This window comes from Oxyura jamaicensis, chromosome 2 (assembly GCF_011077185.1).
Source record: "Oxyura jamaicensis isolate SHBP4307 breed ruddy duck chromosome 2, BPBGC_Ojam_1.0, whole genome shotgun sequence".
Classification (NCBI taxonomy): Eukaryota; Metazoa; Chordata; class Aves; order Anseriformes; family Anatidae; genus Oxyura; species Oxyura jamaicensis.
Window position 1 is genome coordinate 10187843 of NC_048894.1, and position 16062 is coordinate 10203904.

General features: G+C 35.5%; 1 protein-coding gene across 4 annotated transcripts in view; it reads right to left on the minus strand.

Moving 5' to 3' along the window:
- ESYT2 (extended synaptotagmin 2) overlaps positions 1-16062 on the minus strand; it is an 82752-nt gene that overhangs the window by 4606 nt on the left and 62084 nt on the right. The window contains exons 14-21 of one of the 4 annotated variants that reach the window (XM_035316898.1): positions 14118-14219; positions 9561-9623; positions 7497-7571; positions 5497-5583; positions 4683-4832; positions 3522-3910; positions 2152-2250; positions 1254-1385 (exon numbers count right to left, since the gene is read on the minus strand). In XM_035316898.1, the coding sequence (XP_035172789.1) occupies positions 1254-1385; positions 2152-2250; positions 3522-3910; positions 4683-4832; positions 5497-5583; positions 7497-7571; positions 9561-9623; positions 14118-14219 (1097 nt within the window). The remainder of the gene's footprint in view (positions 1-1253; positions 1386-2151; positions 2251-3521; positions 3911-4682; positions 4833-5496; positions 5584-7496; positions 7572-9560; positions 9624-14117; positions 14220-16062) is intronic. The other 3 variants (XM_035316899.1, XM_035316900.1, XM_035316901.1) reach the window with 3 other exon arrangements.

Below are 16062 nucleotides of genomic sequence, written 5' to 3' on the forward strand. Positions count from 1 at the left end.
AAACCTTGAGATAAATTGTAAGAGAAAAATCCCAAAGTATTGCCTAAAATTTTTCTTCTATACTTTGATCAATATTAACACCATATCAACATCAAATGTTTGAGACTTCTGTCCCATTGCTAAAAACAACAAACAAAACAAAGAAAAGGCCAAGAATTGACTCTACAGAGAAGAGCATGAGGAATCCTACTATCTTGACAGCTCAGCACCATTGTTCTTCACTAGAAGGGAAAGACTAATCAGTCTTGATCCTCATTCCTCTAGAACCAGAGCTCATTTTCACACCAAGGAAAGCTATTGACTTTTAAGAAAGGATGCATCTTGTCTGATGGATCTGAAACTTACAGAAAGTGAGGGCAGGATTGCACCACAGTCTACATCTGTTTGTCACTACAGTTCTTAAGCAGCTTTACTGCTTTGCAATACCTTTTACTTTGAAAGGCACAGAAGAACAAATCCTGGGATAAACAGGAGCAAGCTGCACTACCAGGTGTATCTACTCGAGCCTCTAACTAACAATTTACAGATTTCCTTGGACAGAATGTACTGAAGTGTTCTTTTCCCCAAATTAAATTTCTATCTGTAGAAAATGTTCTTCGTTATTGAGAAGTGATGGGTGAGGGAGGAAGAGGTATGCATCTGAGTGAAACCATCATCAAAAATCTGAGTACAAAGATAAGGATCTGCGTGCAATGAAATACTGCACAAGCTTGCACAAGTTCCAACCTGTGGGCCAGGATTTAATCCACGTGGAAATTTCCTGACTCCCTGGATGCTGAGAAGTACCATGAAGTAGATTGACTGAGCAATCCGATCATGTACAGACACTGGCTGGCTAGTCCTACAGAGGAGGCAAGCCAGACAACTGGCCAGTCTGGATCTACATCTACATACTTCTTGTCAGGAAAGCCAAGTTGGCAATACCAGCCACACTAGCCAACTAAAAGGCACTGACGTTCCAACCAGCTGCCCAAAGAGCGTATGCTGCTTCTTAGCTACTCACACAAACAGAATGTAACATGGGATAAGGCAGAAGAGAGGAGTGGCTGGTGACAGAGTAAGAAGGGTTATAGTGAAAACAGGGAACAGGAGGATGGAAAGAGCTATTAAAGAAGAAGAGAAAGGTATGAGCAAGTCTGGTGGTGACAACTGGGAGTTTCAACAACTCGCCCATTCAGGTAAGCTGAGAAACCTTGGTTTGGCAGCTTTATAATTACATGATATAGAACTACTACACACAGTTTAGAACATACATTTGATCAAACACCGGGTTTAATGTCTTCTTTGACACATGTGTTTTTCTTCTTCCTGATCTTCTCTTATCAGGCAATAAATACATTCGAACATATGGGTCGGATCCTTCTTCAGAAAATGCTATTAGATTTCTGTGACAAAACAAGGAAAAACTCTTTTAGAAAATAAATGAAATATTGCTATGTGTCCACACTACTATCCCTTAATTTAGCACTCTATATTTAAATGTTAATTTAATCTCCACGTACATTTCTTTGATGTTTCCCATGCATGAAGTACCAAACTTGTTAAAAAAAACATTTCTAGAAACATAACACCCGTTTGAGAACCATCTGCATCTTTATGACAATTGTATTTTAGAATCCTTACACAGATCAGTTGTGGGATATCCTGCACAAAGTATGGCTACATATTGGCTACATTCTAATACATAGAACAGTGGAAAAAAAATCTAAAAAATGCTAAGCAGTAACTTGTACAAGATCAGATAAATGGTAAGTAGACAGCAGAGCTGGAAACTTAATGTTTCTTGAATTCCAATTCAATGCTTACATGTGGCTTTCCAAAAATCATGCATTTTTGTCATTCCATGAAAAAGTCTTTAAAAGTCATGAAAAAAGATCTTTAGATAAAGATCTTAAACACTTCTGACAGAAATCTACATACCATTTCAATCTAAAATCAGATGTAGGCAAAGAAAAAAAAAACAGCAAAATCTATTCTGTTGTAAGTCTAGCTCTGTACGATTTTGTATTTACAAATAATTACAGTCAGCATTTTAAAAGTAATAAAGACTGTCCATGCAATCAGTTTAACAGGGTACGTCAAGATATGACAAAGTCATATGCCAAGAAATATGCACAGAACTAAAAATAAAATTTGTTGTCTTATGCTCACCTGCAGGAATGCACTACCACAATCAGTTTGTTTCTTTGTGAACTATGACGAATTGTTAGCTGTATCTGTCCTAATGGAGACTGCCCCAGAGTTGTTCCACTGTGGTGAAAAAGCAGAGTATTATGTTTTTAAAAAGCGTGTTTACAGTAAGATCCATCTGAAGTATGTAAGTATTTCAGAACTGTATTTCCAGAAATACTGTATTATCAATTTCAACCATCACTGCACCAATGTGAAAGAAGAGAGAACACAAACGTGAGTATATCTTTATCAGTTTCTCATAGTTTAGGCCATTGATCAACAGGCTAGAATGAAATATCGCAGTTCCGTGTTTTCTTACAAAAAAAAAAATAAGAAAAATAAAGGTCAGAGTACCTAAATACATGGGGCTTGATATAAAGGATCTCCTTAGCCATAGCTTTACCACTGTTAGCAAATAATGATGTATTAAATTGGTGTATTAAATAATGAGTAGTACTTCAACATTTATCATAATTAATAAAGTCTAACCCAGTTTTGGGCTAAAAGAGAGACTGACAAACTGAAGACAAACCAACAAAAGACCCTAAAGATAAATGGGGAACTGGAGCACAGAAGCAGATGAGGTTTGTGTAGATTGAAGAGACGGTCAACAGCAGATTCAAACATGGCCTTTAATTACTTAAAACAAATGTTATAGAAAAGACTGAGTCATACTCTCCTCAGTACTCTCCATCTTTCTCTATGAATCTACTTAGATTCATAGAGAAGCTTCCACTTGAATAGGGATTTAATGGCTTCCATTCTCCTATTCGGAGTAGAATAGCTGCTCTGCTACCTTTACTGGTAAGGATAGCTGCCCTTTGAGGTAAGTGAAAAAAAATAGAGAATTTAAGAAACCACAGTTGCAGCAATCCTCATTATTTGAATAACAACTGACCAGTCACTTAGCTTTCTTTATAGTCAACTATCCCTCTGTGTAGTTTATGAAGAAGACCAGCTATAATCAGCTTAAATTGGCTTAATACTAACATGATTCAGTGGTGAAACAAGTAACTACTGGCATGAGTGTGACTAATGTTCTACCAACACAAATCCTTCCTTCTCACCATTCCACACTTTTCAGTGCTACATAGTCAGTGCAGTAATGAGAACAAGGTGGACTTTATCTTGCAGATCACAACAATGGTGTAGTAACTTCTAATTGCAAAATCTGTCTAACTGAGGTACCAAGAGGAAGCAGAAGTTCAAAGGCTGATTTTCTAATGCCAGGCTCAATCTGCAACAGGAAAAATATTACTGAAACGCAAACTGAGCTATTTCTTTGGAAGCATAACATTTTCTTATAAAGCAACTTAGATGTATTGCAAAACAAGTAATTAACATCATACTTTTCAAGTTGTCGTAGTCTTTGCCGTAGCTCCTGTGTAGCAATGGGCAGAGATATGTCTGAGGCTATGCTAGGAGTTGGTTCCTTGACTGAGAGGTGGCTGGGAGAATAATTGAAGTTAGAAGCATGAAGACTTGAAGAACTTCGGCTGAGATCCGTTGGCCAATGAGGACTGGCATTGGGAGGCTGACTTTTTTCAGCCACATCTGTCTTTTTATCACTGTCAGTCACTGGGGAGGCTGGAACAGGTTTGTTTGAATCAAGTGGTGGTGAGACAGGAACCTGAGGCTTAAATGATGATTTTCTTGCATCTTTGGAAACAGATGGCCTTTTCACTTGGGCTGAGTGTTGATGATCTGGAGATCTTGCTTGCTTTTCAAGAGAAAGGACCTAGATACAGTTAAAATACACACAATATTACTATACTACAAAAAGAGGAATATATTTGTTTTTACAAGGAGTACTTAGTGACAAGTTGTTAATTTAAGACAGTAAACCAGGACCAAAAATTTTGGTCACACACATTTACAATAGCAAATAGTTTCATGTTACAAATACATACATAAAGTGCTTTAGAAAAGAACAAACAACAGAAGTTAACAGAAGTGTTCCAGTACTTCCAAAGAGGCGCCCTGATTTATTATGCCAAATAATTTACTTGGGGGAAAACAAAAACCAACTTTCAAGCATGCAAGTCTCCAATGAACTTAAAAGTTGGTCTGAATTTTTCTAGTACTATGAAGGTACTTCCTTTCAGCATAAACTTTATTATTTTTTTTGACCGTGATGACCTCTGTTCCATTTCTGTAAAATAAAGTTGATTTCAGTGATCTTAGAATGACTGTAATATCTGTAAGATCAAGACTAAGTCATAAGAGACTAGCAGAAATTCAGATTCCATACAGTTTTCAAGTCTAAAAACAAGGGGAACCTCTTAATTAAAGCAGATTACTGCTTTGTTCCACGAAATGTATTGTTTTAAAATAGAATGTATTTAAATTAGAGAATATCTTTGTGTACTTGGTAGCACTGCTGGCCTAAGAACACCAGGCATCGTGACACACACCCAAGGAAATGTACCATCTTCTTCATAAAGACCAGAAGTCCTGATAGTCTTAAATATGCTTTCATATGTTTACAATGTGAAAAGTTGTAAGAGTACCCTGAGTGCAATCTTCATGTTTATAGTGCTGTTTGGACCAGAGTTGCTCAGGTGGAACCGCTGATGCATAGTTAAATCTTCACTCTCCAGCAACTGACTTAGAGGCAGTTTGAGGTTCCCCAGAGAGCACTGGTGCTGTTCATCCCTCACCTGAAGGAACACAGAAGACAAATAACGTTGTATCATCTACTTTGTAAAAATTCACAAAAAGAAAAGGAAATGACAGTTTTATTTAAAAAGAAAAGCACAAAAGCACACAGAAAATAGTTATTTCTTCAACCAAGATTCCCTGATCATAAACTACTGTACATCAAAGAAGAAATTAACAACTATATTCCATGCCTACTTTCGTCATCCCTATCCTCTACAGCAAGAGATAAAACTAACCAACTACATCTACATCTAGAATTGATCCCTGATCAAAATATCTGTGGTTTCCAAATGGTCTGTGCAAAAATGAGTTCCCACAACTGTTAGAGAAATCAGAAAAACGTAGAAAAATCAGCCATCCATAACAGTATTTCTGCTAGCAATTGAGGAGACTTAAGATTCAAAACAGACATCAAAATTTACTTTTCTTCCTCATAGTTTATGTATTTAAATACAACAATCATCAAGCATGTTCTACTGAAAGACTGGTTATAATTATTTTTACTTTTAATAACATTTCATAGCCTAGTATTAAAAAAAAAATTAAGTATAACTGCAATGGTGTTCACAATATAATAGTTATGTCATAACAGCCTATACAATCTAAATATTGCTGCTGAAATGCCTTAAAAAAGAAAGGTATCTAAAGAGTGAGACAATGTACCTCAACTTCAAGATCTTGTCTTTTGGGGTTGTGTACAAAGAAAGTGAAGTTTTCCTCCCATACTGGTTCATTGGTCTTGTATCGAATCTAAAGTCAGAGAACAGGAAACAGACAAATTGTAAAATACTTTTGTCTAATAAAGCTCTTGTCAAGAGTTGAGTACATTTTTCATTTTGTCTTTGCAAAATTTGTTTAAAACCTAACATAACTAAAGATCAGGTGGGATCCAATCAAGGTGTATATAATATCACATATCAAGTTATACATAAGAAACGTAATAAAATGTGTTTCAATGCACATAGATGAGTTGCTTTACATAGAGTACAACTCCTGATGAAGAACTGTTACTTTCTATCAGTCTATGAACAAACATAAGGTATTTAGACTGGTACATTCCCTCTCCTGTCATACTTCTCCGTTAGGGGCTGAACTAACTCAATGCAAAAAAAGAAAACCACCCATACTGTGTGTATCTACCTATCTAGGTATCACTTCACTATTCGTTTGTCATTTTATTTTAAGAGCAGCTTGAAGACATGGAGGTTAGTTATGAACAAGACAAGTGTGCTGAATGCCTTGCATCAGTATCAGAGGGATCACCATCGCCATTGGCCTCAACACAAGCATCAGCTACGCACCACCCAATTAGGAAAAAAAGAGATGGAAGAGGTAAAGAGATGGATGAGGTCTTCTTCAGACAAAGCTGTCTCTGGTCTGCCAAACCAAGTTCTTATCTTGGAGTAGCTGAAGCTCTCCTTTTCCTAGGAAAGCAGCACAGTGCTGCTTAAGCAATTAAGAGCTTGTTTTAGGAAACAACACACTGTTGTCTTAGGGTTGTTCTCAGTCATTTGGGGTGTTGACTAGGAGTGGAGCTCTTCTGTACCTACTACTTACATGAGTACGGCTGGTTTGCGTATGCAATTATCAATGATAGTGATACGATCCTAAGATGCATGGGGATGCAAAATAACAGAATAAAATCCTTGGACTGTGGAAAATCAATTCAACTTGCTCTGGGATCTGTTCAGAGGTGTCTAGACACCCACTCCATGGGTGTCTAACTTGGAGGGCAAAGGAGCTAAGTCAGTAGTGCACTCTTGCAGTAGTGCAGGCAAACTGTGTCCTAGACTACATCAGTAAGAGTATAATCAAGAGATCAAAAGATGTGCATCAGTCCACTCAGCACTTGATAGGCCAGACCTGGCATACTGTGTCCAGTTGCAGTACTTTCACTTCCCTCATTCAAAAAGCATAAAGAAGTAGGAGAGTCAACTGGAGGACCATCAAGATGATGGAGAAGTTGACATATAAAAAAAGGGTTGAAGGCATTCAGTTTGTTCAACTTAGAGACAAAGCAGTGGAGGGGGGATCTAATCCAATGTCTGAAAAGTAGTTATGGATCAGCTAGAGGTACTTATTGACAAGGATATATAGTGACAGGACAAGAAACAATAGCCACCAGTTGTTTCAGGGGAAATTCATATTTTTCATATACATGAAAAAATTATTCACCATGAAAACAATTAAACATTGGAATAGGTTGTCTGGAGAAGTGGTGGAATTTCCTCTGCTGGAAATACTCATGACAGTTACACAGCACTTTGGCTAATCTAAGGTCCTACTTTAAACTGAAGGTTGAATCAGATGATCTTCTTGGGCCCCTCCAACCCACATATTTCTGTCTATGCATTTTCAAATCCCAATCAGTGTTTTAAAGCCCATGTTTTGCTCACTGTTTCACTTACACAGCCACTGTGGCAGGAATCCCAGCTGCAGATCAGAACCTACTGTGAAAGGACATCTACAAATAGTTACAAATCTGGTCTCTACTCACGGACATCTTAAGTACCCATTCAGTCCTTGGCTCCTCATTGGAAATTTCAGATCTGATGATAATTTTTAGAGCAGTGGATGTGCTCAATGGCTTGACAGCCAATACCAATCACAAAGAGTTACCAAATGTCTGTAGACAGAGAAAGGTACAGAGAGCACGAACTTACCTTACTTTCCTGTGCCTTGTGTCCAACTGACAGCAAAACAAGTGGGTTGGGATTGCTGTTTATTTTCTTTCCTGACTGGTAAAGAAAAAGCAAAAACTTTGTCTTCAGACTAAACTCTTCTCCTAAATGTCTCCTCTGAAACTTAAATGTCTGCATCTTAAAAATACAATTCATTTGCATTCTACTGTATGACAACCTATTATTCTCAGCATTTTATTCAACAGGCTGGAATGGCAGACCGGCTAGTGACTGGTGAACACATTAGTAGCCTGGCGAACAAATTAACATGAAGGTGTCCAACCTCCTTAACTAAAACAAAACATTAGAAATGAACAGGAATTTTAGAATCCTTTCTGTTTTCTTTGGATTAAACTGAAAAGGTGCAAATCCTTTCATGAGCATTACAACAACCCCCAAAGCCCATGAAGTATAGTTAAAATTGCAAAATGAGTATGGCATATAGATGGAAGATATGGAAAAAACACAAACTCAGAAAGTTCACTTTATTTACATGACAGTATTATTATTAAGCTGAATGTAGTATCAGAACATTGATATTATCCCCACTTTCAGTCTGGGGAGAAAGAAGATTCACTATAATGTACCTGATGTATATTTCTACAGTTTACCAAATTCTCTTTACTAGAGAATCAACCATCTGCCATATCTGAGCCTTGCTCACCAGCTGTTTAGCATTACATCAAACTGTGAAAATAAACATCAGTTTAGAAACAAATTACATACACAAAGTAACATTTCCAATTACATGTTTCTTCAAAAATTTTAAATTAACTAAAGAATTTGTCAGAAGGAAAAGTTAGACATGAAAGTTAATCATCTCAAGTAGGTGTTAATGCAGTTTAAAAGTCCTAGACAATGCAGTATGCATAGTTAATAATATACTTAGAGTTCTACCTGTAGGAAACTGTAAACAGAAAGTTAGTTAAAATCTACTTTATGCATGTAAGGTCACAATTCAAATAATTAAAAAAAATTAAAGAATGAGTGTACTTTAAGGTAATTTTGGATCTGAACTTATGTTTTTGACATCATACTTCCACTAATATTAGTTGACTTTAATGTGACACACTGCATATTAACAATTCTTTAGAAAAAAAGCTGGTAGAAATCACTCCTTTCTTGGATGAATGCCGCCTTTCTTTTGTGATTTCTAATAAGGTATATAAGGTAACTTCTAAAAGGTATATCCTTAATCAAACATAACAGACTACAAGGTCTAAGGAATACAAAGAAAGTCAGAGTACACTCCAGCTGATGGTGGGAAAAATGGTAAGAGAAATTTGTTTCATTTTTTCTTCACCTATAAAAAGGTGTCTAAAGCTCCCTTTTTTAATAAAATGAAGGAACTCCATTAGTTTGCAAAAAGACCCTGTTGCTTATTCTCATACATAAATATAAATAATAATAATTCATGCTAAATAGATAGTAACACACCTCTAACATCTGCCACTGATAGATTTGCTGTTGATGGGATATTCAGTCTGTTAGAGCCTGCCTATTGTCCAAGTTCCCCCATCTGAGAACTTGGTTTATGCCTTCCAAGTTTGCCACCCAACATAAAGTCTTCCGTATCAAAAGGCTGGGCTGAATTTATTCAGCATTCATATGAAAGATATAAAACCTTCCAAAAACATCTAGCAGAAAAATGATTAATTCAAAAATATGTAAGACATTGATTTTGTTGGCTAGTCATTCAGAGTTGAGCAGTAAAGTATCACTCAGTATGTCAAAGATGTCTTAGCTTTCATGTCGGCTTTGTTCTTTAAATACTACTTCAAACTAGTTCTCAGGATTTATTTATTTTGGTCTTCTAAAGCAGCCTATGCTCCACTTGACTGATTTAAAATTCAGATTACCACAGACCACAGAATTTTACCAGCATCTTAACCATTCCTTGAAATTAGATGGTAAATAAAACTGAATCACACTAGATATAGATCTGGCATAAAAAATTCCATTCACTGTTGCAAGGAAAGAGTTGCAGGCATTCGTGCACTTCCAATCACTATTGTGACCTCAAATGGACAACTATATTAGTTTTACCTTTAGGGCTTTCTGAACAGCAGCCTTCTTCAAGCCATCAGGGTTAAATTCTAATGGATTATGCTTTTAAGTCAGGAGAGAATGAACACAGGAAGGGTTAGTAAAGTCATGCAATGAAGCCATTTCATTAGGTTAATTATTATTACATGAAACATAGGACCAAAAAAAAAAAAAAAAGACCACAAAAATCTTTCAAACAAAACAATGATGGGATCACTAAAAAAACGAACAAAAATAAATAAATAAAAATGGACAAAGCTTTTTTCCCCCATATCCTCTCTGAATGTTTGTACTCTGCTTTTTTAAACTAAGCTACGCCTTTTCAATTCACTTATATTTCCCTTAGCAGTTCTTTTATAATAATAAAGAAACTGCATAGAACAGGTTGTATTGAGATCTTGCTGTCCTAAGCACTGCCTTCTAAATGTACCTTTTAAAAATTTGGCTACATATATTTTCACAACATTGAAGCTTCTCTGATAAATTGAATTGTTATGTGAAGGAGCCCTTTTGTGGAAGAAATGACTATGCTCTAAGTATTGACAAGACATAGATCATTATAAAAATTTTAGTTGTTTGAGACTCTTAGCCAGATTAATAATCTAAAAGACTGCGTGCTAGCTAGAATTAAATATGCTTTATTCAGTTGAAGACATGCAAATAAACTAACAGGAGGAGTTTGAACTGATTTAGCAGGACAAAACACCTATTTTCCATTAACTAAACAAAGTTTTGCATTTTATTTTACTAACAATAGATTGTTCTTGAAGTGATAGGTGTAAATTACAAAAATTTGACAGGAAGTTTTTGATGGCATTCAACGCATAAGAGGTAATTTCAGAAAATATATTTTTGACATAAAACCGATTTCAAAGCAGTATACTTTGTCTGGCTTTTTTACAAGCACATATTTCTATTTAAAGGGAGAATTTTGCTTTAAAAGCTGTAATAGATGGCAAAAAAAATAATTGCATAGTGGCTTTTGTAAACATGCTGGATGATAAACAGAAAAGATAATTAATGCACTGCCAAAAGAAATGCTTTCATGAAATACAAACTCAGAATTGACTAAAATTTGAAAAAAGATTTTAGCTTCATGCAGAAAGACTTATTTTATTTTATTTTACATTTTCTTTGGGGATGTCACATCCATATATTGGCCAGTCTGTGTGACAAGGCTCCTAATGTTCAGTTTTGGAATTTCTGTTTCAGAAGGAACATACAATTTAATGACACTGGGTGGGGGGAGGAAGAAATTAGTTTTTGTTTTTTTCTTTAAAAAAAAAAAATATTTTTTTGTAAAATAAAATTAAGCAGTCTTCCAAAAGTACTTATTTAGATATGTTAGGGTCAAAGATTATTGTACTTAAGACCTTCAAACATAGAGACTGCACAATATTCCCAGGCACGTTGATCAAAATGTTTAACTCTCCTTATAATTCAAAAGCTTTTTAAAGCCCAACTGGTACGTTACTTGCTGGAATTTAAGCACTGCTTTTTTGTTCTGTGACGAACATGAAAAACTCTTTGTTTGCAGCAGCCTTTTGTCCTTTCCATCTTTATTTTTATCTCCTAAGGCTCAACACATCCTAGTTATTCTTTCTCTGCTAGTCACGTTTTCTAGCTTTCTCATTATTATCACTGCTGCCCTACAGATTCAATTAATTGGTCTCCATCCTAAATAGCTGTGTCCAAAATCAGGGCCTTACTAATGTCAAAGCAGAACAGAAGGATTAGTCCACGCACCTTACAAGCTACACTCCTCTTTCTATACTCAAGATGGTATTTGTGTTTTGTAACAGCACGATACAGCATGACTACAGATCTACTCCTGTCAGACAGATCTTCTTATCCCGTATTAATATGGGAGCAGTACATGTCCTCTTTTGAAAAGCACCTAATTTTTCAGATCATATGTGCAGTTCATCAGTATCATTTTGATTTATAAACTGCCCCTCAAACTTACTGGCCATCCTTCCGTATTTTACCTGAAAATTCAATACACAGTTTTTCCCCTATGTTATTGTTTCAAGGAATTTTAAAAGCCCAAAACAAACCTCTGTCATCAATTATAAAGGTAGGCAACCAATGATTCCTGGCTATTGCACAAGTCTCAATTCCTCTGGAATCATAGCAAGGAAGGCCAACAGGGATACCAGCTGGGGCAAATATATTTAAGCCAGACTTGAGGTTTCAAGGGAAGGAGCTGCAGGTCCATGAGGAAGGTGGCTGAAAGGCTGGGAGGGAGGAGACTAGGAGAAGAAATGGGAGTATTCAATAAAAAAGCCAAGAAAAGGTCTTGCCTTGGATTACAAAATTGTTTTGCTATGTTCTGAGCATCTCTGAGTTACATGAAAACGGGACTGTTATCCAAGAACTATATTGACATCTGACACAATGAAATAAATCCAGTTTCAGATTAGTATTCTCTAATGGCTAATGACTTTTGCAGTAGATCCTAATATAGCAAGGCCATCAATTATATGGCACCTAACAAGCTGTTTTATTATTAAGCCAAATGCTAATTTGATACGCTTTGGAGTGTAACTCATTACTTAAATTAACTCACTAACTTCCTTAGGGTTCAAATGGTGCTTTAGAAGTTTCTAAATCTCTCAGCTGATGACCAGAAGACAGTGACTGATCTGGAAGAGCTGATTTAAAATACAGATAATTTAAATGTTATATATACAGTAAGTTAATATATACATATATATATGACAACATATCATAAAACTAGTATGTACTTCTAGAAATTATACTAAGAGCACAGTTCATAATCCTTAACTTCAGATAAATCAAATTTAGATGGGTAAATGTCTGAATTAGGTGCCATGCATTTATGCTTCCAGCAGTCAATAAAAACAAATAGAAAGAATCTGAGCATTCAGGGCTTTGTTTGTTCCTCTCCCCCAAATGAAGTAAAATCCCTTTTTAACAGCCACCGAACACATCCACAGACCCCCAAAATAACACAGACATGTCAGTTAGATACCTAAACTTAGAGGTGTGAATGTCTGCATAAGACATTTAAAGATCCCCTGAAAACGATGGGCAGTTCTACAACTGCTGAAGCTGTTATCTCCTTTCCTGTCCCTCTCCTCTCCCTCTCCTCTCTCCTAGCTTCCAGACATAAATCTTGCCCCTTTGCTTGCTGCAAGACTGGTACCCACCAGCAACTGCGGAACCAGCCAGCTGACAGTGCTGTTGAATGAAACCCAAACATGGCTATCTTAAAACAGTTCCACTCTGACTTGCAAATAGCTTCATGGATTTGGAAAGTTTTGTCTTGTGTCTGAATAGGTGCTGTTATACCTAGATGAAATGCTCTAATGCAACGACCCTAATAAAAACATCAGGACTACACTTTTATCAAACTTTTTTTAATTAATGATATATCTATAATTTTTATAATTAAAACAGCAACTGTTTATCAGTTTTAGCACCAAGATAACTGAACCATGCAGTACATGGTTTGAATCCTTATGGCACCAATAAATTACACACGTTTCTCCAAAAATATAAGTATCTATGATTAAGAACTGTGTATCTTAGTCATTAAATTTTGTATGATTTGGTTAGTAGATGCAAAGTTTTTTGATACTCGAAAATGAATTCCTACAAAGAAACTAACTGAAAAGACCAAGAAAATGATTTTGTTTTGTTGGTTTATTGGAGGGAGAAGAAGGAAGAGTGTTTTTAAATCAAGGTTTATGATACGAATCAAAAGCAGCCAGCTACAAATTAAATCTGCACAATCTGCAGTGGAATAACTACCTTCCTGGCAAATGAGTTCTTACTCTGAACAGACTCCTATTCTTTCTGGGGATACCAAGGTTGTGTTTACAGACTTAGGTGTAAGTATTCAGAGGTTCATTAGTTTGCAATAATATCTTATCACTAAATTAAAGCAAAAATACTAACTTTTGATTCTCCCTAGCCTGGATTTTCCTGACTACAGACTAATTTGGAGAAAAAAAAAGAAAAGGAAAAAAAAAAAGGAGCTTGGGAATTTGCAAAACAAGGAGCATCATGGAGTGAAACAGAATTTACAAGGGAATTTATAGTTTGGGATGCACAAAGAATCACACCCGTTTTTAGCTCAACACTTGAACCTGTGTGGAAAGGTTGCAAGTTCTTAGAAATGTTGAATGCATCACCATTAAAGATTCTGGGATGATGGTTGTAGTATTTATTACATTTTCTTTCCTTTGCAATAAAAGCCAACAATTGCCAGCACACAGCGTGCTAGTATAGTATGCATTTTATTTCTCAATGAATCACTGATTTAAGTTAAATGTAAGAGCTTTTACAACAAACTTATCTTGGGTTTTTGTCATAAAAGGTTAATTACTTACCCAATGATATGCTGATCAATGAAATTTAAATAGCCTTTAAGATGCAAGAAAAATAGCACAAAAAACAATGCACACTTGTTGAAACCATGCAGCAAAACAAATTGCATGCTCTCATTCCACTAGAGTGAGTGGCTTTAGTAGCACTAATCCACACTCTGGCAGATAAAAGGTACAATACAAATAACACCAGAGAACTCACAAATAGTGCTCTATAGAGTGAGGTAGTGTTTTCACAAAAGACTAGTCCCGATGCTCTCCTCTCTTTTAAGTATCCACACCCAAAGTTTCCCTCGTAGATACTCTTAGGAAGATGGAAATGGAAGGAGAAAGCAGAGTGATGGGATTGTGGCAGAATGAATGCATAAGCAGCTTTACTACACAAGAAAAGTTAAAGAAGACAGTCAAAGGATTCCAGAGAAAACAGCAGATAACAAAAATATTTGTCATTATGAATAGCTTCAACAATTAAACAACTTCCTATAGCACAGCAACGTGATTTCTTTTTGCTTTTTTATTTTTATTAATTACTGAAATATATTAACACAATTTTCCTGGTTTATTCTTGGTAGTTCAGATTTATATGGCAGTTCCAACTATGAAAGTTTAGAGACCTGACTTGTAACCATTTCTGTTTCACATAAAACATATTTCTGATAAATCATCCTACTGCTCACAATCTCACAACTACGATGAATTTGTGCAAAAAAATGACTGATTGGGTTATCCACTGTAACTCAAACAAAATAAGTCTGATGCTAAATCTAAAATGTACCAGTGATCAGCAATAACTTTAAAAAAAAATCCATTTTGAAGGCAATAAAAAGTTCTTATTCATCCAGAAAATATTTCAGTTTTAACATAAAAGCTGTGGACAAGTCTTCAAAACTATTAATAAATAGCATAATTTTACGTGAGACTTCATTGTATTTTAACCTTTTGTTCCTTATAAATATAAGCAATCCAAAAGAACAATTAATTTTACTATCGCATTACAGCAACCCTATCAGTGAATATGAACTCATCACGAGAAGCTAGCAGACTTTTAGGTTTAGTCTTGTAACTGTTGTTCCATATCACAATCAAATGGACATAAAAAGAGCTGTATTCATTTGCTGTATTTTTTTTTTTTCTAGAAACTCCCTGATAGGATCTAATTATTGTAATTACAGAATCTATAGAAATCCTTTCAGTCCTGCCACAAGAAGCTGTCCTCCGATATTTTCTCTCCAACCCAATTGTAATGCCTTTTATATCTGTTTCTGGACAATTTGAATTTAAAACAGTATTGTATTTATTATTGTTGTAAACTTGGAATTTTCAAGTGTTCAATGCTAGTTTCTATCACGTTCTTTAGCACATTAATGGACAGAGAATGACTTGCAATTAAATACTGAGTTATTTGTAGCAACTACTTTTATAGGCTGGCAGAACAAGAAAAACAAAGGGATAAACAGGTTCCACACTATGACCATCCTTATTCCTCAACACTATCCATGCAATGCCATACTGTAAACAAAGCATCAGACACAGCAATAAGGAATTTCAGATTCTGTAGCTAACTAGTCAGCTTTGGGCAAGGAACTTCCTTCTGCTTTCCATGCCCTAGAGTTTAGAGATCTACTGATCAGGAGTACTGATTAAAACACTGAAACAAAAATACTGTTTCCAAAAGTAGGTAAAACACAAAGCTTGAAGCTTAACTTCTGTAAAGGAGGGAGACAACACTAAGGAATATTTAAACTAGGAAGGGAACAAACTAAAACTTGTGACAAAGCCTCTACGTATTTCCTAGAGAAACTATTCTAAAACAGAGAAGCAGGATTGTAAGGAAAAAATTAGGGGATTGTTAGGAGATTGTGGATGAGAGAACTGTAAATTATTCCTTTTTAATTAAGAGGCTTCAATGTATTTTAACAAGCTTTTAGAGTTTCATTTAAGTAATTTTTTTTTTCATTTGTAGTAAGTTTTAACAAAAAAATAAAGATGTGGGTTCAATTTAATCTAGCACACAAAACAGAGGGCAGACAGACATTTTTGTGTGTTGCAATATTCTGAAACTAACGTTAAGCATGCCATAATTCTATTCTATTTGTGCTTACGCTGTATTAGAATAATTTTACTCTCTCTGCTAATTTACGGAGTTT